At 41.5% G+C, this 24,885-nt stretch overlaps 1 protein-coding gene across 1 annotated transcript in view; it reads left to right on the top strand.

Annotated features, from left to right (window-relative positions):
• Window positions 1-227: 227 nt before the first annotated feature.
• The window catches only part of elp2 (elongator acetyltransferase complex subunit 2), a 65,713-nt gene continuing 41,055 nt past the window's right edge, over window positions 228-24,885 (top strand). The window contains exons 1-10 of the mRNA XM_034160795.1: window positions 228-372; window positions 455-533; window positions 5,872-5,942; window positions 6,040-6,184; window positions 7,804-7,881; window positions 8,269-8,333; window positions 8,502-8,568; window positions 16,947-17,096; window positions 19,534-19,629; window positions 20,342-20,442. Of these exons, the coding sequence (XP_034016686.1) occupies window positions 241-372; window positions 455-533; window positions 5,872-5,942; window positions 6,040-6,184; window positions 7,804-7,881; window positions 8,269-8,333; window positions 8,502-8,568; window positions 16,947-17,096; window positions 19,534-19,629; window positions 20,342-20,442 (984 nt within the window). The 5' untranslated portion in view covers window positions 228-240. The remainder of the gene's footprint in view (window positions 373-454; window positions 534-5,871; window positions 5,943-6,039; window positions 6,185-7,803; window positions 7,882-8,268; window positions 8,334-8,501; window positions 8,569-16,946; window positions 17,097-19,533; window positions 19,630-20,341; window positions 20,443-24,885) is intronic.

The following is a 24,885-nucleotide window of genomic DNA, read 5'->3' as shown; positions in this document are numbered from 1 at the left end:
TTTTATTTTTTATTTCCTCTTCTTAAAGTAAAATGTCCTCACTTTAAAGATTACAATTATTGTAATATATAATGACAATAAACCGATTAAAATTTTGTGAATTTTTGGGGGAAAACGGACTCGAGAGAATTTAGTACTGCTATTACGAACCCATGCAGTAGGTGGCAGCAATGCCACAATTAGGATGCCGGTTAAGCGTCCTAGAAGAAGAAGAAGAAGACGACGACGTCATAGAGGAAAATGGCGACTCCTGTCATAGAAACATGCCATGTAGCTTGCTGTGCTAACAGAACACCAAATGTTGTTTCTTGGAGCCGTGGAGGACTCCTTGCCTTTGGAACATGTCACTCGGTGGTTCTGTACGACCCTCAGGTACACTGACGTTTGTAATGAGCGTCATTTTGTCAGAGGAGCGCGTTGATGTTGTTACCTGACACCTTGTTGTTGTTTTTAGGGGAGAAGAGTTGTCTCTGTGCTGAATGGACACACAGGCAGAGTCAATACAGTCCAGTGGGTCCACAGGCAGGACTGCGGTGAGTGGGACCAGACAAAACACAGCGGTGTCCTAACTAGTCTAGGACCTAGCTGAGACATGTATGCATATCATGTAAGCGAGGATAACTCAACTGGTCTAGACTGATATGAACCCACTGAACAACTTGGCATATGTGTTCAGGGGTAGCGAGTGAAGTCACCTCACTGCAAACTCACCCAGGTGAAGTCACCCCACTCCAGCTATCCAGCCTTCAACATTAAGGATATGCCGGTGTGATGTATAGAACTGGCCAGTGCTCCCTGCTTCTCCCATCAGTGGGCTTTTTACCTGACAATTACATTCCCCTACCTTAAAACATCATCTCGCTAACAAAACTTGTCACTTTGTGGAATAGTGTATTATGCCACTGGTGTGTATAAATAATTTATTACATGAACATATCAGAATTGAAATATTGTGTTACTAGAGTGGGATGACTTCACCTGAATTGGGGTGACTTCACTCAAAACACAGTGGGGTGACTTCACTGTGAACTGTGCTCAGGGATCGGTCATAGGACATGTTTTGTTCCTAGTCTTTACCTGACAGTTACATTCCTCTAACTTAAACGTCATTTCACTAACAAAACTTGACTAAGAATAGTGTATTATGCCACTGGTGTGTATAAATAATTTATTACATGAACATATCAGAATTGAAATATTGTGTTACTAGAGTGGGATGACTTCACCTGGATTGGGGTGACTTCACCTGCGGTGAGCTCACAGTGCGGTGACTTCATTGTGAACTATGCTCAGGGATCGGTCATAGGACATGTTTTGTTCCTAGTCTTTACCTGACAATTACATTCCTCTAACTTAAACGTCATTTCACTAACAACACTTGACTAAGAATAGTGTATTATGCCACTGGTGTGTATAAATAATTTACTACATGAACATATCAGAATTGAAATATTGTGTTACTAGAGTGGGATGACTTCACCTGGATTGGGGTGACTTCACTCAAAACACAGTGGGGTGACTTCACCTGCGGCGAGCTCACAGTGCGGTGACTTCACTGTGAACTGTGCTCAGGGATCGGTCATAGGACTTGTTTTGTTCCTAGTCTTTGTTAATGATTTGTCAGGTGTTCTTTCAGCAAAGAGTACATTTTTTTGCAGATGACACAAAATTGATTCACTCTATTCTCGAGGTCGGCGCCACATCACTCCCGTGAAGCCGCCTGTGTGTTTTTATGTATTATATGTACAAGTTAGTATTATTATAGTGTTTTATTGATTATTATTGTGATGGTTTTTAACTTTTGGTGTGCTTTTATGTACTGTCTATACAAACTTTTTTAATGACACGGTAAATGAGCACGCCCTTTTTTTGGCCCGAGTGTTGCTTTAAATACAGCTGTATTTCATTAACTGCATCAGCTACAGATTTTCCAGGGTATTCAAAATGTTCAGAATGACCAGTACATGTTTAGAAGGGTCATAGAAGAGTATAAAACTTCTAATTTTTGTTGGGAAAGTGTAGGAACACGGATCCACAACAGGGGGCGCAAATGAACGGACAATGGAGTAAGTCAAAATAACAACGCTTTACTGTTGTGAATGTGCACAACGAATACAACCAATCACAGCAATGGACAACAGTCAATTCACAAAAGTGTCGTGTGGGCAGGCTCGAAGATAGGAGACGCCTCTCCAAGGTAAGACCGGAACCACACGGCTTCCTCCGACACAGGACCCCGGGAATACTGGAGCCGCCAAGTCCCGAACTCCCAGGTGGCCACTGCCTCCGCGTGTCGGACCTGGTACTGCTGGCGAGGAGCAAAGAACAGTTAGATGGGGGCGCGTATGCACCCAGGACTCCGAACAGCAGGAAAGGTACCTCCACCTCTCGTTGGAACAGTAATCCAAAAAACTAGCTCAATCCAAAAGATGCACTCTATTTGCTTTGATACGTTACCTCTCTGGTAGAAACGATATCTCGGCAAATGAGGTGGAGATGCCGTCCTGCTGATATACCTCCGTAGTGATTGGGATCAGCTGTCTCCGGTGATGGGTGACAGCTGTCATCCTGGCTGCTCCTGTAAGGCGGCAGCGCCCTCCGGTGCCTGGAGCCCGCACTCCAGGCAGGGCGCCCTCTAGTGGTGGTGGGCCAGCAGTACCTCCTCTTCAGCGGCCCACACAACAAATTTTGATATTTTAAGAGAAAACTGCTAGAAAACATTATGTCAAATGACCAACATGCAGTCCGGAATCGCAACGTATTTAGTAACTTAAACATTCTGGGCTTAAATTATGTGCATGTTGAGAAATTTCCCTGATAATCTTTAAAACATTTAGATCTCTAGATACTGCTGTCTGCTAAAGAAATAAGTTTTGTATTTTTCACTTTAACCCTTTCATGCATGAACTAGAAGCACTCAGAGAGTGCAAACCTCCACCAAGGCCATGGGGTCACTGACACCATAACATCTACACGCTGTGGAATCATTGAACCTAAAAAAGTCTAACAGTGATGTTTGCTCTGTAGTAAAAAAAAATTTTCATCTGCTGTGACTGGATAGCATGTATGTACCAGTGTTTGAGTTATCCTGCTGACAGACAGACAAACAAACAAACGCGACCGAAAACATAACCTCCTTGGCGGAGATAATTATGAGAACCTCATTCAAGATTTTTTTCCAAGGTGTTTTTATTTCTCTTTAGGCATGAAATTAACTGTGCACTTAAAATCTTTCTTGTGTACCTACCTATTTTTCATGGAGTTACAAACATGTCCACTCAGCTGGACCATTGATAACATTATGAATGAAAAATAAAATGTCATTATATTTGGCAAATGTTCATTTTCTGTCGATGTGCGGTAATAAGAATACGTTGACTCACTTCTTTTAGCCATTTTCTCTTAAAATAACAAAATAGAAATTTTGTACTTTTCTATGACCCTCCCAAACATGTACTAGTCATACTGACCATTTTGAATACCTTGGAAAATCTATAGCTGCTGCAGTTCAGGAAATATGTACAGCTGTATTTGAAGTAAGGATGAAAAGGTCATTTTCGGGCTGTTCGTCCTGGATGAAGCTATATCACAAGTTGTTTGTTGGGGTCATATTATTCTAGAACAGTTAAGTTATCCTCTCCTAAATGATGTGCGATCATGTCTCAGCTAGGTCCTCTACTGAACATTTTATCCTCCCTATTGAGAGTGAGTCGTCCTACCAAGGCTTAGTGCGCATGCACACAACACAAAAATGTCTCTCTTTTTTTGGCAGAGTATTAATCGTTTTCCACTTTATTAAAGTTAATACTCGATTTTGAATAGTTGAATTTACTTATTGTTCGTGGCTTTTTTTTTGGTTGATATTCTCTGTATTAGTATTCTAATGTTAGCATGGTATTAGCTTTGTGGACTTTGTGCATTTGGTGTTACCAATCAAGTTCTGTTTAGATTAATCCTGCATCCTATTTTTGCTGGTTTCACACCATTCCAATGAGAAGATACTGGCTACAGTGCAATTTATAACTACTGTAAACCACTTGACAGTTGTGCCTATAAATTCATTGTGCAGTTGGACGTTTCGACAAAGTAGCATTGTTCATTAGAACAATGCTGTAACTATAACTCTCCTACCGTAGCTGTAGAATTCATCTTTTGGGATACTGCAGCCACTTGGAAACATACACACGTGACAAAATATACCATTTTTTTTTTTCAGCTAAATGCTGTTTATCTTAAATCTGGGTATTTTTGGGAATGTAAACTAAATATTCTTACAAACAATACTTTTACACCACCTAGCCACCTCATTTCTGTTCTCACTCTGGCAAATTACAGTGTTGTGAGTCTAACATGACATGTATATGTGGCATATAGCTGTAATGACTCATCAGGCCTCAGAATGGCAGGGGTATGAGTGAGATCACTGACTGACTGGGGCTGCGCCTAACGTCCTCTGGACCTTTTGCTAGACAGTCGTGGCAAAGAAAGAGCTGAGCCAGAAGGCGAGGCTCACAATTTACCACTCGCTTTACGCTCCTGTCCTCATCTGTGGTCATAAACTTTGGGTGATGACCGACAACAACAAGGTCATGGATACAAGGGGTGGACATCAGTCGAGTATCTGTGGCTGCGTTCAGGGACTGGGTGAGAAACCAAAATATTGAGAGGGACTCAGATTAGAATTGCCGCTTCTTTGCCTCAAAAGGAGCCAGCTGATGTGGTTCGGGCATCTAGTGAGAGAGGTCTTCAAGGCGCATCTAACTGTAGGAGGGCTCGGAGAATACCCAGGACACGTTTCTAGGGATTATATTTCCCAGATGGTTTAGGAACTCCTCTGAATCCCCCAGGAGGAGTTAGAAGACTTAGCTAAGGATAGGGAAGTGTGGTATGAGCTGCTTGTTCTACTGCCACTGCGACCTGACCAGCGACCTGGCAGGAAAAAAAAAAAAAGATTGAGGTCACAAAATCTAATGAGTCACAGAACTTAACATAACACAAACAAATTGTAGTCTCTTTCTTTGTCTACATTGCGATTGTCAGGGATCAACACACAATAGCTTTCAGTGACTTTTTAGGACTCGACTGTCAGAAGTAAAATGAAATAAATTGAATTGTGTATCTGTATGAGGTGAAAGTGTTTTAATTTGTGGAGATGTTTAGTTATCTCAACTGTGTCCTTCACTTCTCTGCATCCTCGGCCTTTGAAATTGAGAAACTCCAGCAAAGGGTTTATGGAGTCACGAGGTCAAACCCCAGCTCGGTTGGTAGAGTGGGTTATTGCCAACCAGAAGGTCAGGGATAAACTTTAACAGCCTTTTAAAATTACTCACACCTCTTCAGATTTAGGGGCATTCCATGTCAAATCATCGAAGAAGCTGCCGTCTCTCAGGCTTTTGTAAATCTCTGCGGGATGATTGGCCGTAACACCCACAAGTCTAATATTTTTGCTCACTTCCTCTTAATTAGTGAGATACTAAAGATGTTTCAGCTAATCAGTGCACTCTTGCAACTTTAAATGGCCATATGTCAAAAGATATAGCAGCTAAAGAGCTTGTTGTAGTGTCATTTTCGAGTGCTGTCTCTTGTTTCATAGCACCAGCCAGATGTTAGTTATGAAATATTTAAATTTTCAAATGTGTAATCTCTGAAAATGTCTGAAAAATTTGTGGTAGGCATTCTGAAAGCTTCTGGGATCAAGGAAATCATCTCCATTAGTACCATATCTTAACTACTATTGCTAGCACTTACTCATTAGCTACTTTCATTTTCAACTTGGCATTGAAATAAATTTAATCTGTTGGTGGCTTAATGCTTTGTCCTTTCACTTTGCATTTGGAAAGTTCTAAATTTATGTATTTGTTTTTGTTGCAGCTCCAGAGTGTCACCTTGTTTCAGGAGGTTCAGACAATCGCCTCATTGTCTGGAAGGTTCAAACTGGAAGGGTTAGTTCCCTCTTGCGTCACTGTTCAAAGGAGTTTCTACTGTTCTTAATGGACATCAGGTTAAATTTGTTGTACAAATGAAATCTGTTGTTTCCAGTTGATCCAGTCTGTTGAGTGCAAAGGTCACACTGGGCCTGTTTGTGCTGTGGATGCCATCTATGTGGAAGACTCAAAGATCTTGGTGGCCTCCTCAGCTTCAGACTCCACAGTGAGACTGTGGAGCTGTAAAGATGTTAAAGAAGGTAATGCTTCAAAATGTCAGAATAACAGGTCAGTCTGTGAAGTGGTTGTGGTCACTTGATGGTATCATTTTGGACACTTGTAGTTTTTGGTTGTTGCTATTTCATAAGGTCAGAAAAATGTGTGGAAATTATTGCATTTCCACACTGTCCCCTTAGGTTTTTGATACAGGCCATCTAAAATACTATATTCAAAGATTCAAAGCTTTTATTGTCATATGCACAGTAAAGAAACATGTTTCCCTGTGCAATGAAATTCTTTATATATAAAACTAAGTATAAAATATCTAAATATAAGTGGGGGGAAAAATGAAGTAACATAAAATAAGCATGCTGGTAAGAGCAATAGAATATAACAAACAATGTAATAAAATGTAATAATGTAATAAAAAGAAATATACACTGTAAGAAGGGAAATATAAAATATGCTTGTGTATTGTCCTCCATGATATGTACATGATAGTGCATCAGTGCACATTCACTGTTTTGTGCAACATTCAGCAGTAAATGGTTTCGTGCAATTTAGTGCAATTGAGCCAATGGATTCAAGTTAACAGGTATCGTAGTGTAATTGAATAAAGTGTCCGTAATATAGTAAAGTGTCCAATAGAAGATAAAGTGACCAGTGATGGGGGCTCTGTCCTTAAAGGGGGGGGGGGGGTGTTCAGCTGTTTAGCTGTTTAACAGTCTAATGGCTGTGGGAAAGAAGGAGTTCTTGAACCTGATGGTTCTGCATCTCACATTCCTGAACCTGCGGCCTGAGGGGAGGAGTGTGGATAGTCCATGTTGGGGGTGAGTGGGGTCTTTAATGATGGAGACAGCTCTCCTGTGGACTCTGCGGTGGTAGATGCATAACATTATGCATAACGTAACTGACTTGCAGCTTGAAAAAAGATAGATATAGGGCTCTCTAGTGGCTGCAAGAATAAATGACATTGTTCACAAGAAGGATTGCTCATCTTCACTGCAGCACTGTGATAAACTGGATACGTTTTTCTTTTTACTTACATTTACTGTATAATAGACTGTTTAATGATGACCGTATTTTATGTGTAAAGCAAAAGCACAGCAGTTTGCCAGTTATATATTAAACAAAGTTGATGTTTGACACATTTTAGGACTGAACTGATTGCTCATACTGTCAGCTTTCTAGGCAGTGTTTTCATTTCCTTAATTATAAGTTAACACAATCACAGCAGGTTTTTTTTTTATGGCAATATTGCTTTGTTTTTTTCCATAACGTTAACTATCTGTGGCATTCCAGCTGTCACATTGGTAACTGTTTTCTGTGCACCTGTCAGCGCAGATGAACCCTGATGCTGTTTGACAGTTAAGAAGATAACGTGTATTTGCATTGCACTGGACATAACCTCCAGGGTGTCACTAGATACAAATATAAACCATGATATACTGGTGCAAACTCTGAGAAATGGCAGAAACACCCTTTCTATACTGGAAAGGTCAAAACAAGTACCAACACCAAAGACCAGTTATAGAAATCTGCATGGAGACAATTGAGATGGTTTTTGCAGAGCAGAAAACCACGTTTTGTGGAATAATGTTATCATTCAGTATTCTCACACTGTGCTTTCATAAAGTTTAAATCCTTGTGTTTTTTTTAGCCGAGTGCCTCCATACCTTATCGTTTGGCAGTGGCTTCATGATGGATGTGTCTCTGGCACTGTTGCCAGGCAGCAAAGGTAAGCCTAAGCGCTTCTTCCATAAACAACCATTACGTTGTGTGCCCCACACACACACACACACACACACACACACACACACACACACACACACAACACACACACACACACACACACACACACACACACACACACACACACACACAACACACACAACCCTCTTATGTCATCCGTCTCATTTATACCACAGCTTTAGCGTCTTTAACCAAATGTCCTATTCAAATACTGTCTGCATTTGAAATGTCTTGAGTCATTTTTCTTTCCTCTTTCATGCACCTGTCATCTGTTTGTTTTATCCCCCGCGGTTATCTGTATCAAACCTATATGTGCATGTAAATGTACACACATTGCCTTGTGTGTGTGAAGCCTGACGTTCATCTCTTGCAGTTCCCATATTGGCCTGTGGGGGTGATGAGTCTTGTGTCCATCTATACGTACAAGCTGACACACAGGTAAGCTCAGACAGCATCTCAAATGTTTTTTTAAATTTCTTTTTCTTTTTATGTATATATTTATATTGAGGAGGGGGGGTAACCATCACTTTAATCTGTTTGTTTTTTTTTTGTTCTGAAATTTGAGGCACAAAGCATCATTAATTTGCTATAACTGCTCTGTACCAGCTCAAGAAAGTCAGATCACTGCAAGGACATGAAGACTGGGTTCGTGGGGTGGAATGGGCATCTGTTGGTGAGTTTGAGTCAATCTAATAATGCTGTAGTGTTACTGCTGGAGAAGAAGTCATTCATTGCACACTGTCCTAATATGATTATATGGCTCATGTAAAGGCCCTGTCACACCTTGATGACTTAGCCAGCATATGCCAACTGTATTAAAAAGACACTGGCATAAGTCCAATAAGTTGAGGGTAAGTTTTTTATAAGTTAAGAGCAGATTGAAACACACTGAAGTTTGCTGATGTACGTCCTGATAAGTTGAGTTCCTCAAAAAACTTTGGGCATGCTGAAAATTTTCAACGAGTACCAGCGTGTGACTCACACGTCCGGCACATGCTGGACAGAAGTAGTAGGTAAGTTATGTGATTGTTGGCACACATTTCTTGTAATTTACTCATACAGTGAGGAAAATAAGTATTTGAACACCCTGCGGTTTTGCAAGTTCTCCCACTTAGAAATCATGGAGGGGTCTGAAATTTTCATCTTAGGTGCATGTCCACTGTGAGAGACATAATCTAAAAAAAAAAAAAAAAAAAATCCGGAAATCACAATGTATGATTTTTTAAATAATTTATTTGTATGTTACTGCTGCAAATAAGTATTTGAACACCTACCAACCAGCAAGAATTCTGGCTCTCACAGACCTGTTCATTTTTCTTTAAGAAGCCCTCTTATTCTGCACTCTTTACCTGTATTAATTGCACCTGTTTGAACTTGTTACCTGTATAAAAGACACCTGTTCACACACTCAATCAATCACACTTCAACCTGTCCACCATAGTCAAGACCAAAGAGCTGTCTAAGGACACTAGGGACAAAACTGTAGACCTGTACAAGGCTGGGATGGACTACAGGACAACAGGCAAGCAGCTTGGTAGAAGACAACTGTTATGATTATTTATTAGAAAGTGGAAGAAACACAAGATGACTGTCAGTCTCCCTCGGTCTGGGATTCCATGCAAGATCTCACTTTGTGGGGTAAGGATGATTCTGAGAAAGCTCAGAACTACACAGGAGGACCTGGTCAATGACCTGAAGAGAGCTGGGACCACAGTCACAAAGATTACATTAGTAACACATGATGCTGTCATGGTTTAAAATCCTGCAGGGCAGCAAGGTCCCCCTACTCAAGCCAGCACATGTCCAGGCCCATTTGAACTTCACCAGTGACCATCTAGATGATCCAGAGGAGGCATGGGAGAAGGTCATGTGGTCACATGAGACCAGAATAGAGCTTTTTGGAATCAACTCCACTTGCCATGTCTAGAGTATGAGAACAACCCCAAGAAAACCATCCCAACCGTGAAGCATCGGGGTGGAAACATCATACTCTGGGGGTTCTCTTCTGCAAAGAGGACAGGACGACTGCACCGTATTGAAGGGAGGATGGATGGGGTCATGTATTGCGAGATTTTGGCAAACAACCTCTTTCCCTCAGTAAGAGCATTGAAGATGGGTCATGGCTGGGTCTTCCAGCATGACAGTGACCCCAAACACACAGCCAGAGCAACTAAGGAGGGGCTCCGTAAGAAGCATTTCAAGGTCCTGGAGTGGCCTGGCCAGTCTCCAGACCTGCACTCAATAGAAAATCTTTGGAGGGAGCTGAAACGCCAAACCTGAAAGATCTAGAGAAGATCTGTATGGAGGAGTGGACCAAAATCCCTGTTGCAGTGTTTGCAAACCTGGTGAAAAACTACAGGAAACGTTTGACCTTTGTAATTGCAAACAAAGGCTACTGTACCAAATATTAACATTGATTTTCACAGGTGTTCAAAAACTTATTTGCAGCAATAACATACAAATAAATTATTAAAAAATCATACATTGTGATTTCTGGATTTTTTTTTCATTGTCTTTCACAGTGGACATGCACCTAAGATGAAAATTTCAGACCCCTCCATGATTTCTAAGTGGGAGAACTTGCAAAATCGCAGGGTGTTCAAATACTTATTTTCCTCACTGTAAGTCTAAATCTGTCCATTAATGCTGGCCACTGATTGTCTGAAAGCTGCGGTCTGTATGCAGAACAACTGTTTCATTCACACACGAGTAGCTGACCTGTTCACCATCACAGACGGACATGAATCCACATAAAGCTCCTGATTTTTGAAAATGACCTCGGGAAATCCTTTAATTTGTGGCTGGAAGTGTAGTGTTTTAAAGCAAGTCCCTCTGTGGGTTTTTTCTGCAGCAGATGCGTTTCTCAGCCGGTGCTGCGCTCTGATCACACAGAAGCGCTGTGATGATTTCAACTTTCAAAGCGCCGTGGCTGTGGTGTGATCATCAGATGACCTGATCGATCGATCAGGGTGATCACACCTGATTAATGCTCTGTTTAAACATTTAAAGTGGCTGTTGGTGATCACCATGCCAACAGATCACACCGACAGATCACACAGCACTTCCTTCAGATCACACCTGATAGTGGTCGACTGGCGTTTTAAAAGTTTAAATCATCACAGCGTTTCATTATTCAGCTCTGTGATGACATGATCAGCAGACCTGATCATCCGCTGATCAGGTCAGCTGATTGGGAAGCAGCCGGCGCTTGAAGACAGCCCTCCATTCATTCACGGCAGTGTTTCCCACAGCCAGTCCACTCATCAGCATTTTGTACACAATGAAAATGGTCCACCAAGATAAAAAAATGAAAATAAAAAAATAAAATAATGTTAAATTACTCTGTTTCTGACACGCACCACATGTTGCAGTACCGACTTGAACCACTTGGTGGAAACTGGGCTGTCGGAAGACGCTGGTTAATCGTCAAGGTGCGACAGGCCCTTAAAAACAGGATGTTTTTGTGTTGATTTCCTTCAATCTTCCAAGCAACTGTTTTCCACAGTGTTGATGAGTTGTTGTGCAATATGTCATCTTGAAAAAGTTTTTGCACAGCAGTGTGCGTATAACATTTCAAGCATCTGTACCTGCTGAGTGAGAACATACAACAGAGGTGTGTGCGTATATATATATATATATATATATATATATATATATATATATATATATATACGAGGTCTGTCCATAAAGTATAGGTCCTTTTTATTTTTTTCAAAAACTATATGGATTTCATTCATATGTTTTTACGTCAGACATGCTTGAACCCTCGTGCGCATGCGTGAGTTTTTCCACGCCTGTCGGTGACGTCATTCACCTGTGAGCACTCCTTGTGAGAGGAGTCGTCCAGCCCCTCGTCGGAATTCCTTTGTCTGAGAAGTTGCTGAGAGACTGGCGCGTTGTTTGATCAAAATTTTTTCTAAACCTGTGAGACACATCGAAGTGGACACGGTTCGAAAAATTAAGCTGGTTTTCAGTGAAAATTTTAATGGCTGATGAGAGATTTTGAGGTGATTCTGTCGCTTTAAGGACTTCCCACGGTGCGAGACGTCGCTCAGCGCTCTCAGCCGCCGTCGTCAGCCTGTTTCAAGCTGAAAACCTCCACATTTCAGGCTCTATTGATCCAGGACGTCGTGAGAGAACAGAGAAGTTTCAGAAGAAGTCGGTTTCAGCATTTTATCCGGATATTCCACTGTTAAAGGAGATTTTTTTAATGAAAGACGTGCGGACGGGTCCGCGCGTCAGGACGCAGCCGACGCGACGCTCCGCCACAGGAAAAACACCTCTGTTGAAAGCCTTAAGGACAAGTTGGAACATGTCCTGCTGTTAAACAATTTCTCATATACTCACTCCACTGAAAGCCATCGAAAGCCGCCTGGATTTTACAAATGGTTATCAACACGAGGTGTTTTCCTGTGCCGCAGCACCGCGTCGGCTGCGTCCCGAAGCGCGGACCCGTCCGCACGTCTTTCATTAAAAAAATCTCCTTTAACAGTGGAATATCCGGATAAAATGCTGAAACCGACTTCTTCTGAAACGTCTCTGTTCTCTCACGACGTCCTGGATCAATAGAGCCTGAAATGTGGAGGTTTTCAGCTTGAAACAGGCTGATGACGCTGCCTGAGAGCGCTGAGCGAAGTCTCGCACTGTGGGAAGTCTTTAAAGCGACAGAATCACCTCAAATCTCTCATCAGCCGTTAAAATTTTCACTGAAAACCAGCTTAATTTTTCGAACCGTGTCCACTTCGATGTGTCTCACAGGTTTAGAAAAAATTTTGATCAAACAAAGCGCCAGTCTCTCAGCAACTTCTCAGACAAAGGAATTCCGATGAGGGGCTGGACGACTCCTCCCACAAGGAGTGCTCACAGGCGAATGACGTCACCGACAGGCGTGGAAAAACTCACGCATGCGCACGAGGGTTCATGCATGTCTGGCGTAAAAACATATGAATGAAATCCATATAGTTTTTGAAAAAAATAAAAAGGACCTATACTTTATGGACAGCCCTCGTATATATATATATATATAAGAGAGAGAGAGCCTTTGTCTGTGTTTCACACAAGTCAGCATTTTGTCTCATGTATACAGGAATACAGATTACCCACGTAGGGATAAAGACAGGAACCATCAATATGCGAGACAGTTTGTCATGTGCGAGACAGTTTGTTGTATGCATACATAGCAGGGATACATATTGTCGAGACGGGAACAAACATCAAAGGGACCGAGAGGCTTTGTATGTGTAGAATACACAATGACGAGACAGGAAACTCAGTATTCTCATCTACGCTCTGCACATGATGGGGGAGGCATGTTACCACATACCAAACAGGAAACACACTCAAATTACAGTGACTATTCTGCCTCTTTTCTGCTTGGACTCATTTCTTCCATTTTTGTTCTATTGAGAGTTTGCTTCTTTTACTCAATCAAGATAAAGTTTAAGAATTCGGAAGGTAGGGAGATGGGTGAGGGAGTCCATATTTGATTTTGAAGTCATAGAATATTGTTGAGGAGATTCTCTACTTTCATCTTAATGGTAAGGTTGAAATGTCTTCATATTAGTTGTACATAGGAGATAATTTATCCACAACTGGATGAGTCTGATATACTGGGCAAACATCCTTTGTTGCTCAATAACCACCTGAAAAATCAAATAGACAGTGTGTAGCTTATTTCAAGCATTTCTTTAAAGTGCAGCTTCACCACCCAGTGTGATGTTCACAGTGGTGTGGCCGCTCGTCAGTGCATGCATTCGATCCAGGTTCAACTAATTGTGTAACCCTCTTCAAGGGCACTTCATTACTGCACCAATCTGCCTGTATAAAAGCTATTTCGTGTCCTTAACCAACTCTCGGCTGCAGTGTCTCCATCCCATTCACAGTGTACAAGCCACTCTACACCAAGTAATGAGCAGATACAGCGCCGGTGGAGTTTGGGTACACCCTCCCAAATTATCACAACAGCAGTGTCAAACTTCTATTTCCACTGGGACAGCAGTTCAAATAATAAAAAATAATTATAACTTCTAAGTATTGGGGTTTAGGGAATATTTTTTTATTTCCTAGTTTTTACAGTATATTTTCTCAACTCAACCTTTATTTCTAAAGCACGTTTAAAACGACAACAGTCGACCAAAGTGCTGCACATAATTTAAAAATGGGCACTAAGTTACCCCCAGTCTAAATAAATAAATTAAAAATAACAATAAAATTGCAACAGGCAATGAAACAAATAAAAGACAAAGTTAAATAAAAAGTACTTTTAATCTATTTGTACAGCCATAGTTTTCCATCAGTCTTGTTAGTTTGCTCCTGCGCTCCATATTCATGTCAGCACTACTGTAAAATCAAACTCTCCACAAGTTGCGTTTTCTTTCTTTCTTAAAATATTTTAATGAGTTACATTAAAATATTTAGCAAAAATGGCTAACTTTGACAAAGAAATTGACAAATCCGAGCACGTGGTTAGAAATACTGAGCATGAGGCATCATCAGGGATGCCCTGAACCTCTGTAAACCATTGTCTGTTCGGTGGAACTTTTCCTTATATTTCTATATTAAACAGTTTTTGAATTTTATAGGTGGACGCTTTTAGGGGAAATCCTGGTGAGCGGGAAATTTGAAATTCCTCATGTATTAGTCAATATTTTGCCTATTTCAGTAAATAAGACGTCATTTCATGTGTTTTCCGATATGGGGAGTTCATTTATGTAATTAGTTTTATGATCAGAGGTCAATGTCATTGACAAAGGTCAAGGTCAAGATTGTGCAAATTTTTTTGCCAATGTTTCATATTCAGCAGTATGTATTACCACCAGAATTGATAATATTGAGCTTTTAGTGAATCAGTGTGATAGATGAGATTATTGCCTTTATATTGATATGCAATATGACTGTTGTTTAACAGATTTCAGGTCTTTAAGGTCAGCAAAGTAAGGTTCTTTGAAATCCCGCTCTATTTCATCAAATTTGAATCTCCTCATTATTCCAGTCAATACTTAGCAACCAAAGTATCAATTTATATGTTTTCAAATATAGGGAGTGGAATTATGGGGTTAGTTTTATGATCAGAGGTCAAGGTCATTGTGTAATTCCAAGGTCAGACATTTTTTGGTTTTTGGACAGAAAACAGTCAGAATACCGGTACTGTATCACATGATCATACGAGTATGATTACTTTTCCTCATATGTCTTACTTTTGTTTAGCTAAGCTAAACTCCATTATAAAAATAAACTTGACCATATTTCTGCATTATCATTCAAACAGAAATAATTTGTAGTCACAGATGTTAATGCTATAATATTACATTGTTTTAGAATTGTATTAGTTGCATTTTCTTACTTAAACATGTGAACATTTCATATCACTGGCTGATAGCAGAATTCCTTGTGGATGACCTACTGATGTAATCCAGATTATTTCATCAGATGTTCTGTTCAAGAGCGATAAGTGTACACGGCCATTTTTACTATATATTTTAAGGTAAAGGGATTCATGGGGTGTTTTGACATCAAATTTTGAATTGACCAAAAATGGGGTAAAACTTTACCATGCCTAATCAATCTATTTGAAGAGTAATTGGTGAAAATATTATCAAAATCTTATCAAAATTTTATCAAAAATTTGCTATTATTTCTTCTTCAACACAAACCTTTGTTTTACCATGGATAGATGAAATGATTGAATAAACACCACTTTAGGATCTTCAGAATGTAATGGTAAAGACAGGAAGCAGGTAACTTGTCCACTAGGTGTTTAACAGAAAAACTTGAAACTGAAAAACTGCAATATTTACATTTATAGAACTGTGGTATGCATAGTTAATTGTTTTATGGTAATGTTTGTTTTTAATGTGATACTCAAAATATACTGTAGAAACTTCAGGCAGAATGTTCAGGATGTGGAAGCTGTAGATCCTCAAGCCAGTTGTACTCCATCTTTTGAATTTTGTGTTTTTTTTTTAATCTACTATACATACATGATGAAACCTGGCAGGAAAGGGTCGTGATTTGAACCTTACCATATCCTTGAAACCATGATTGATAGAACCATGAATGTTTACCCTGTTGTGTACTATTTTCTCATTCACAGTCATGAATCAAGTTAAAGTTAAAGATTTTAATTTGTTGTGTTTGGCCTGAATGGTGTGCATTCAAGTGTCAAAAACAATGCTGAGTAGATAGACATCTGACAAACTTGAGATTAAATGGTAATGGAGCATTTAATCATCATGAACGAGCACGACTATTAAGACTAGCAAGTGAGATCATCACGATTAGCAGACAGTCCAAGCTTTCATTCTCTCTCTTGTAGTGTTTAGGAGGCCTTTGGTCAGGGTCACCACACCTGTTTTTGGAGATCACCTGCCCTGCATGAGTTCCAACACTCCCCTGCTCACTTGCTGCTAATTAAACTAAGTCAAATGATCTCTAGGAGCATGCGGTTGGTGACCTCTCTGCCTTACGTAGTAGCCTCTGAGAGGAATTTAAATCATGGTTGGGGGAGCAGGGTAACGGCTGTTTTGGATTAAACAAGAAATGCATTATGTGAAGGACATTTGCACCTGGAGATGGTGAGATTGTTTGCTACTGTGTATAATTGCACTGATCTCCTGCAGCGTTAGTGGCCACATCACAGTTTGGAGTGTCTTCTAATGAGAAGATTGCTGTTCTCTCAAGTAATTCAAAAATAAGAATAAAAGTCGAACCGTGCTGGTAAGGCTGTAATGCAGTTAACACATCAGTAAACAAAGTAGTCCTGTATGTAAACAGAAACATTAATGCTCCCCATCCCAAACAAGTAACTGTACCAATAAAAAACACATCTCGGACTTGAGGCTGAAGTCATATATTTTAATTTACTAACATCCATATTGTACTATATACCTACTGTCACCGATAATTTATATTTCAAACAGTACCACACTTTCTTTGAAAACTCTATAAAATGGCAAATAATGTAAAGGCAGCAGGGATAAATTGTGTGATTAAGAGTTGACATAAATGTGTTTCTCAGGGAAAGATTTCAGGTCCTCTCTCTTCTTCATTCAGGTGGGGAGCTGTTATTAGCCAGCTGCTCCCAGGACTGTTTTATCAGAGTGTGGAGGCTGTCTGCCAAGTCTGGGACAGATGCCCATGTAGAGGACGACCAGAGCACCGCAATCAAAATGAAAGAGGAAGTTTTTGAAGTGAAAGAGAGCGGTGAGCAGACTGCAGACTTGATGTTAAAATGGTGTTCATTAACCAGTAGAGCATCCTTTTTCATGGTTTATGGCCCAGTCACACGGCATACGATTGATTCCTAAACGAAGGGAAAAAAGTTAAAAAGTCACAATTCGTTGAGAAAAGGTGGAGGAAAGAGCTTCATCACCAAATAGCCTGCGAAGCAAGAGCGCAAAAGGGACAAAAGAGGAACTAAATGAAACGGAAGCTAACGTTGATCTCGGAGCCACTGCTAGAGCAGTGTGTGTCTGCATCTCTTGCGTTCCAGGACTCGGCGCTGGGATGGAGCTCATAGCGCCGAGTCCTGGAGAAACTGCATACAGAAGCTGTTGAAATCTGTTTGCACGTCAGTGGACCCACCTGCTCTGGTTCCTCGTCCAGAACAAAAGAGGGATCACCTCCATCGTCAGAATCCTCACTGTCTGGCGACACACTGCGCGCTACATACATAGATCAGCCGTGGTGCTGATCTATCACTTTATTATGTTACTAAGCTATATATATTGATTTATAACAGAAAACTGTCAAAAGGGGGAATAAATATAAGTATAAAAATGAATGAATATATCAGAGCAGTAAATTGATCAGTCCGTGTGAACGCGCATTGACTCCTCATGTGCGGTTATTCCACCAGCTGCAGCTGTTCCACAATGTGAATTCTTCCTTCCAGAACAGCTCTTTATATAATCATCTGAATCATCTACCTGTTGCCACATGTACATAAGGGCTGGATTGTCATTCCTACACTCATATTGTTACATTCAATAAAAAATAATAAGCACACGCAGGCGCTGCTGCTGTCACTGCGTTCATGTACCGTTGGAATTACACAACTTTTTTGTTGTTTCAAATTCAGCAGTTGCTTGTTGGCAAATAATTAATTGTATCCACACAAGATTAATTCTGGTCTATATAAGGTGCTTGACCCCAATGAAGCAGACCCCCCACCCAGATAATAAAAAAATCCAAGCAAACAGGCTGAGTTTGCCCTGTAATTTCCAAAGGTACATGAATGCAGCGTCAGCAGCAGTGCTCACAAATTGGCTTCTGCACGGTGTGAAAACATTCAGCTGGTCGAACGAAGTCAAACTAAACAATAACGTTACAAAAACTAAGCAAACGATTTAAAAAAAACGTAAGAACGACAGCAAAACAAAATACTGACGAATTGAGGTTTTCGTTGCCCTTCGTTCAAATTTTTCAACAGTTTAAAAATCCTGACAAAGCGTCAGCTGCAGGAATGAAGCTGGGCAAAGGTTAAACGATGCTAACGAAAGTCAACGAAAGTCCAGATTTCTTGTTTTGTTTGGGCTTTGTTGCTCTTCGTTAAGTGCCGTGTGACTGGGTCAGTAAGGATCCTTCATGGTTATCAACCTGAGTATGATATCATTGAGTATGTATGATAAAACTTTGTTTGCATGTACTGCAAACTTGGTATAGTGCACACATTCTCCAAGGCTCCACAGTCAGTTTATAATTATTTATATAGCCCCAAATCACATTATAGGTCACCCCACAGTGCTTCACAAGGGTAAGATTTATCCTTACAAATGTCCCCCTGACCAAACACATAGGCAGCATTGGTAAGGAAAAGCTCTGTCGGGTGTTTTTGAGTGTAGGAAGAAACCTCAAGCAGACAAAAGTCAGAGGGGTAGCCATCTGCTCTGGCCATATTACCAGTAAAAAAAAAAAAAAAAAAAAAAAAAAAAAAAAAAATCAAATAAAGCACTGCAAAGACTAGTGAAAACTGCACAATGGAGATGTTGGAACTAAGCGTCTAGGTACTTAAAGGTCCAGTGATCATAGTGACAATAACCTTTAAGTTAAGGCCTCAAACAAATTGTACTCCTGTGGTTATTGGTGGTTTTGCCTCACAGAAGGAATGTCCCACATTCAAGCCCACCCATGGCCATTCTCTTTGTAGATCTGGAGCTGCTTCATGAAGGGCATCTGGCATAAAATTTGTCAATTTAGATCCATCCTTCATCTGCAGTGTTAACCCAAACAATTAAAGCTGTAGACAGTTCTACTGAGCCACCCCGTCCAAATAGCCATTTGTTTTCCAGGTCATTATCTGAGGAACCCCCCCCCCCCCCATGAAAATTGTTTTATTACTCTGGGAGAAATGAAGCAAAATGTCCAAACACACCCTACATTGCTTTGTTAAAGATTCTGAACTTACTCCTTCATCAAGCTCTCCCCTCCTCCACATTTCATTAAAATCTGTTTATATTAGTTTTGGCATAATCCTGCAAAGTATCATGTGTATGAAAACATAACCTCCTGGGGTGGAGATAATAGAAAAATAGCTGATCACAGAATACATGCTTTGGGTGTACTAAAGCAAGCCACATTTCTTTTGTTTATAGCGTAAAGCTGATATTCTTAAGAGGGCCTTCCTGTGTTTTTGCTATAGACGTATCCTCTGTGTTTGCTGTGTCTCTGGAGACAGTCTTGGCAGGCCATGAAAACTGGGTCTATGGAGTCCACTGGCAGCCTCCTTTCTACAAAGGTACTTTGATTAAAGACGAAGGAGGGAACCGATGACTAATGAAGCTTGTTTTTAGTATAATCTAATGTTCCTTAGCTTTTTAAGTTTCCTGCTAGAGTCTCTGAGTGCAAATTAAACAGGGAGTGTGTTTTCTTACAAAATCAGAGTTCTCTTTCAGTATCGGCATCCTGTGGGGAGGGGGTATAATTAGGTCTCAAGGTTACCAGTGATACATATGCTATGTCTTCTATTTAATATCTGGTTGTCTTAAAGAGCTCATTGTCAAGATCACATCTATCCCAGATTTTATGGGCGCCTCGGTGACTGAGTGAATTAATATGATTATTATTCTTTTACCAAGATTATGAATTTTAGTCTTAATTCTCAATGGTGATGACAGTTTTATTCATATGTTCTGTTTAATTACATTCGCTCACTGTGCTGAGATAATTACGTCAGCCATGTTTAAATGAAGAGGAACACATAGCTCCAGCTGAAGTGGTACAGTAGATGAGAGAAGCACAGGTATTCAGGCACTTGCTCACATATGAATCCTCCCCGATTTAACCAGGTCCAGGTTTTTTGAGGCAATGAGAAAAACTTTTCTGAGTAATGCATCCTATACAGTGGTCTAGTGGCAGTGCTGATAGGTTCGAACCCAACCTGACATTATTGCATCATTTTCTTGTATGCTGTTCCTTCAAGGATTCTATCCCTTTGTTTCCCCCTGCAGGCAATGAGCTGCAACAACCCCTTTGTTTCCTCTCTGCTTCCATGGACAAAACTATGATCCTCTGGGCTCCAGAGGAGGAATCTGGAGTCTGGGTGGAGCAGGTATAAAGAATGTGTGGTACTGTACACAAGGGCTGCTCAGTTTTTCCTATCATGGAGGCCTCCCGCCCACTTTCTCTGTGTAACCTCACCCTACCCCTACCTGATCAGTTATGCCAGGTGTGTCCAGCTGATCAAGAGTGCCCCTTCTTAACTAGCTAAGCACATTGCCTTTTGGTACAGAGGGTCAATAATGCAGAAAGAGGTCCTTCAGGATGCCCTACCCTGTCTCAAATAGCTGCTTCCCTTTCACTTGTTTTTGACATGATCGTGAGGTCGAGTATACCTCAATAACCTCTTTGCTGCTGGCAGAGTCCCCGCGTTGGTTTCTACACTCCCTGACAGTGAAGTGTCAGGAATAGATGTGATAGACGGTGATGAAGCGGCGCACATCCCGTCGCTTCATTCTGAGTTTAGACAAGCTGAGGTTGGCCTCCCCCATCATCCCTTCTGTCCCTCAGTCACACTGAACCGCCCATTCCCTAACTTATCCATCTGGGGATGGAGGGGCTACATAAGACACGCCGTGACCTCCGTGCTGCCATTCGCCATTGCCCCCCCCAGGATGCTGTGTTTGTTCCTTTCACTCTGCACTCTGCCATCCAATGTATTTTTCCCCCTCCTCTGTTCTTTTCACTGCCTGCCTCCCTTTCTTTTCTACCTCTCTCACATTATCTCTCCCCCTACACCTCATCCCTCTGAGCTCTCAGCAGCTGCTGTTGTGCCATAATGGGGCTAAATTTATCACAAGTGTGGCAAAGAAAAATCAGTTCTATACCCATCTGCTTCACCTTTTAATAAAAACACACAAAAAACACAAACATGGAAAATTCACACTCTGCTCTAGCACCTTGAATCATTGTTGCTCATACATCACAGATGAACACAAACCATGTGCAGAAATTCTGGCATGTATGGAAATTTGAGAATGTGTCCTACTGCGTGCACACAGGATGACGCATCCATTAAGGCACACATCTCATGGCACACAAATGGCTCAACCTGCCATTGTGGAAGACACCTTCAGTGCGATCACACACTGTGGTGATTTAACGATTCCTCACTTGATCAGTTGTTTTTGTCCTGTTGATTTAGTCATAGGAGCAGCAACGTCCTCTGATGTTGCCTGTATGTATGTGTGTGTGTGTGTGTTTTTTTTAAGGGGTGGCGCAATACATAACTCATAGTGTCGCAGGCCGCCCTCACACATCAGAATGCATGTGAACCATGGATTAATTGCAAAGTTTACATAAGTTTTATTTCATGCCATAGTAGTTTGTTTTTAAAGTGATAACGGTGTTCATTTTCGATGATGTTGCAGTAAAATCACAGTATGAGTGGAGGGTAAAGCATCTGAACATGCACATAGTCCTGTCGTGAACGCAGCCTGTTAATAACAGCCACGTTTTCATTTGCTGCACGCTCAGCTCACCTCTGGATCCCAAAAACCAACAGAAGCTCTCAAAAATGAAAGGAGTTCAGGACGAAGTGTCCGTCATCTCTTCCCTGTGCAGCCGTGAGCCCACTGAACACGTGCACAGCCGAGCTTGCCAAAAGTCCACAGCTACAGCAAAATACCAGTGTTCTAGACTTTTTCCTAGCATCTGTTCTACAGAACCACTGACCTGAGTGAATTCGGATTATATGGGAGAAGTAATTAATTTATCCTGAAATGGTTATAAATAAAATTATTATTATTGCTACCCTCTTACCAGACATTGTAGACATCGTCCTTTTCTTTTTTTTTTACTTAATCATGACTTTGATAAAGGCTATTTTTTTATTCACATATTGCCATTTAATACAGCAATTACATATTTTATTTTTAAATATTATAAAACATTGGACACCTTGTTTTCATGTTTCATTTCAGCATCGTGGAGAAAAGATTGTTTTCGTCGTTCATTATAAAAATGGAAAGCAAAGCAGTATTTGTGTTTGCGTGTGTGTGTGTTTTTTTTTTCTGATCTGAAAACGGTTTGATCCACTTAAGAAAACCATATCCAATCCAAACTGTGGGTTTTGTGACCAGTGACACTCCTATATTATATATCACGTATTGTGTGACCTGTAGAGTCGTATTGTTTTTTTTTTTAAATAAGCATCATGATGCCATTAAAAGTCAACTATTCCATGGAAGAAATAAGAAGCATAACTCATTTGTAAAATATACAAAAAGGAAATGAATACCATTAGACATTACAGTTTATTCCTCAGAATAATGCTAAACTTTCATGACTGATTACATTTCTGTATAGTTGCTGCAAACAGGACCAGTTCAGTTAATCGGCTAACTTCTTCCTAAGCGGATGTTCTTTTCGACTAATTAGCGTCCATTAAATTTTGATCCACTAACTGTAAGTCATCTAACATTTTCTTTGACTAAAGTTTAACAGTGAAATAGGTTTGCAAAGTGTATAATCGTGCATTTGTTCCTGTTGGAGCTTATACACTAATCATTGTGAAATTGACACATCGCACAAAGGCAACAAACATCACGTTGAAGAGATGGAGGAGCAGGAGGTCAAGTAATAGTAAATGCATTAATTTGATTTTTTTCAAATTATTTTACATGTGTATTTTTTATTTCTTATTTGGTTAGTACTTTCTGTACTTTTAGTAAACTGTATATGTTAAATGGAAACTACTGAACCTTCATGTTTACTAATTTTTTAAAAGGGTTTTAAAGCCACAAAACTAAGCCAAAGCTAATAAATTGAATAAAAGTTAGCGGTTTTCAGTAGCTTCAGCTAAAAGCCTTAGCAGTTTATAGGTTTTGTGTTTTCAGTATTCACGTTTCAGTTTGTGGATTGGCGATTATCAAAGCTAATTTTTAGGTTAGCTGTGCCCACCACTAACCTAAAAGTTAGCAGTGGGCATGATACATCGATCAGTGTATCATGATCAGTGATGCTGATAATGCATTACTCTAATCTGACCGCTTTTTTCAGTAATGAGTAATCTAACGCGTTAATAATGTTGGGAAAGTGTAGGTACACGGACCCACAACAGGGGGCGCAAATGAACGGACAATGGAGTAGGTCAAATAACAACACTTTACTGTTGTGAATGCGCACAACAAATACAACAGATTACAACAATGGTCAAAAAGTCAATTCATAAAGATGTCGTGTGGGCAGGCTCGAAGATAGGAGACGTCTGTCCAAAGCAGAACCGGAACCACACGATTTCCTCCGCCACCAGACCCCGGGAATACTGGAGCCGCCAAGTCCCGAACTCCCAGGTGGCCACTGCCTCCGCGTGTCGGACCTGGTACTGCTGGCGAGGAACAACAAACAATTAAATGTGGGCGCGTTTGCACCCAGCAATCCACACGGCAGGAAAACTACCTCCACCTCTCGTTGAAAAAAGAAACAGATTATCTGCTGTCCAAACACACACAAGCAACAGATATTCCTGTCACAGTCACCTGAGAACGTTACCTTCCAGGTAGAAACGATATCTCGGCAAAGAGGTGGAGACGTCGTCCTGCTGATGTACTCCTGCCGATCAGATGATTGGTAACAGCTGTTGCGGGTGATGCGTGACAGCTGTCACCCTGGCTGCTCCTGTGAGGCGACTGCGCCCTCTGGTGCCTGGAGCCCGCACTCCAGACAGGGCGCCCTCTGGTGGTGGGCCAGCAGTACCTCCTCTTCTGGCGGCCCACACAACAGGACCCCCCCTCAACGGGCGCCTCCTGGCGCCCGACCAGGCTTGTCCGGGTGGCGGCGGTAGAATTCGGCCAAGAGGGCCGGGTCCAGGATGAAGCTCCTCTTCACCCAGGAGCGTTCTTCAGGTCCGTACCCCTCCCAGTCCACCAAATACTGGAAGCCCCGGCCCATCCTACGGACATCTAAGAGCCGGCGCACAGTCCAAGCCGGCTCGCCATCGATGATCCGGGCAGGAGGTGGTGCCGGACCGGGAGTACAGAGGGGTGAGGTGTGATGGGGCTTGATCCGGGACACGTGAAAAGCGGGATGGATCCGCAGTGAGGCTGGAAGCTGAAGCCTCACTGCGGCTGGACTGATGACCTTGATGATTTTGAGCGGACCGATATACCGGTCCTGCAGTTTAGGGGAGTCCACTTGAAGGGGTATGTCCTTGGTAGACAACCACACTGCCTGCCCTGGCCGGTACGTAGGGGCCGGGGTCCGCCGACGGTCTGCATGGGCCTTCGTCCTCATCCGGGCCCTCAGCAAGGCAGAACGGGCGGCACGCCACACCCGACGGCACTTCCGTAGGTGGGCCTGGACCGAGGGCACACCGACCTCTCCCTCAACCACCGGAAACAAAGGAGGTTGGTACCCCAGACATACCTCGAAAGGGGAGAGGCCGGTGGCTGACGACACCTGGCAGTTATGGGCATACTCGATCCAGGCCAGATGGGTACTCCAGGCCGCCGGGTGCGCGGCTGTCACGCAACGCAGGGCCTGCTCCATCTCCTGA

Source organism: Thalassophryne amazonica, chromosome 20 (genome assembly GCF_902500255.1).
Source record: "Thalassophryne amazonica chromosome 20, fThaAma1.1, whole genome shotgun sequence".
In the NCBI taxonomy this organism is placed as follows: domain Eukaryota; kingdom Metazoa; phylum Chordata; class Actinopteri; order Batrachoidiformes; family Batrachoididae; genus Thalassophryne; species Thalassophryne amazonica.
This window is presented reverse-complemented; position numbering and strand designations above follow the sequence as displayed.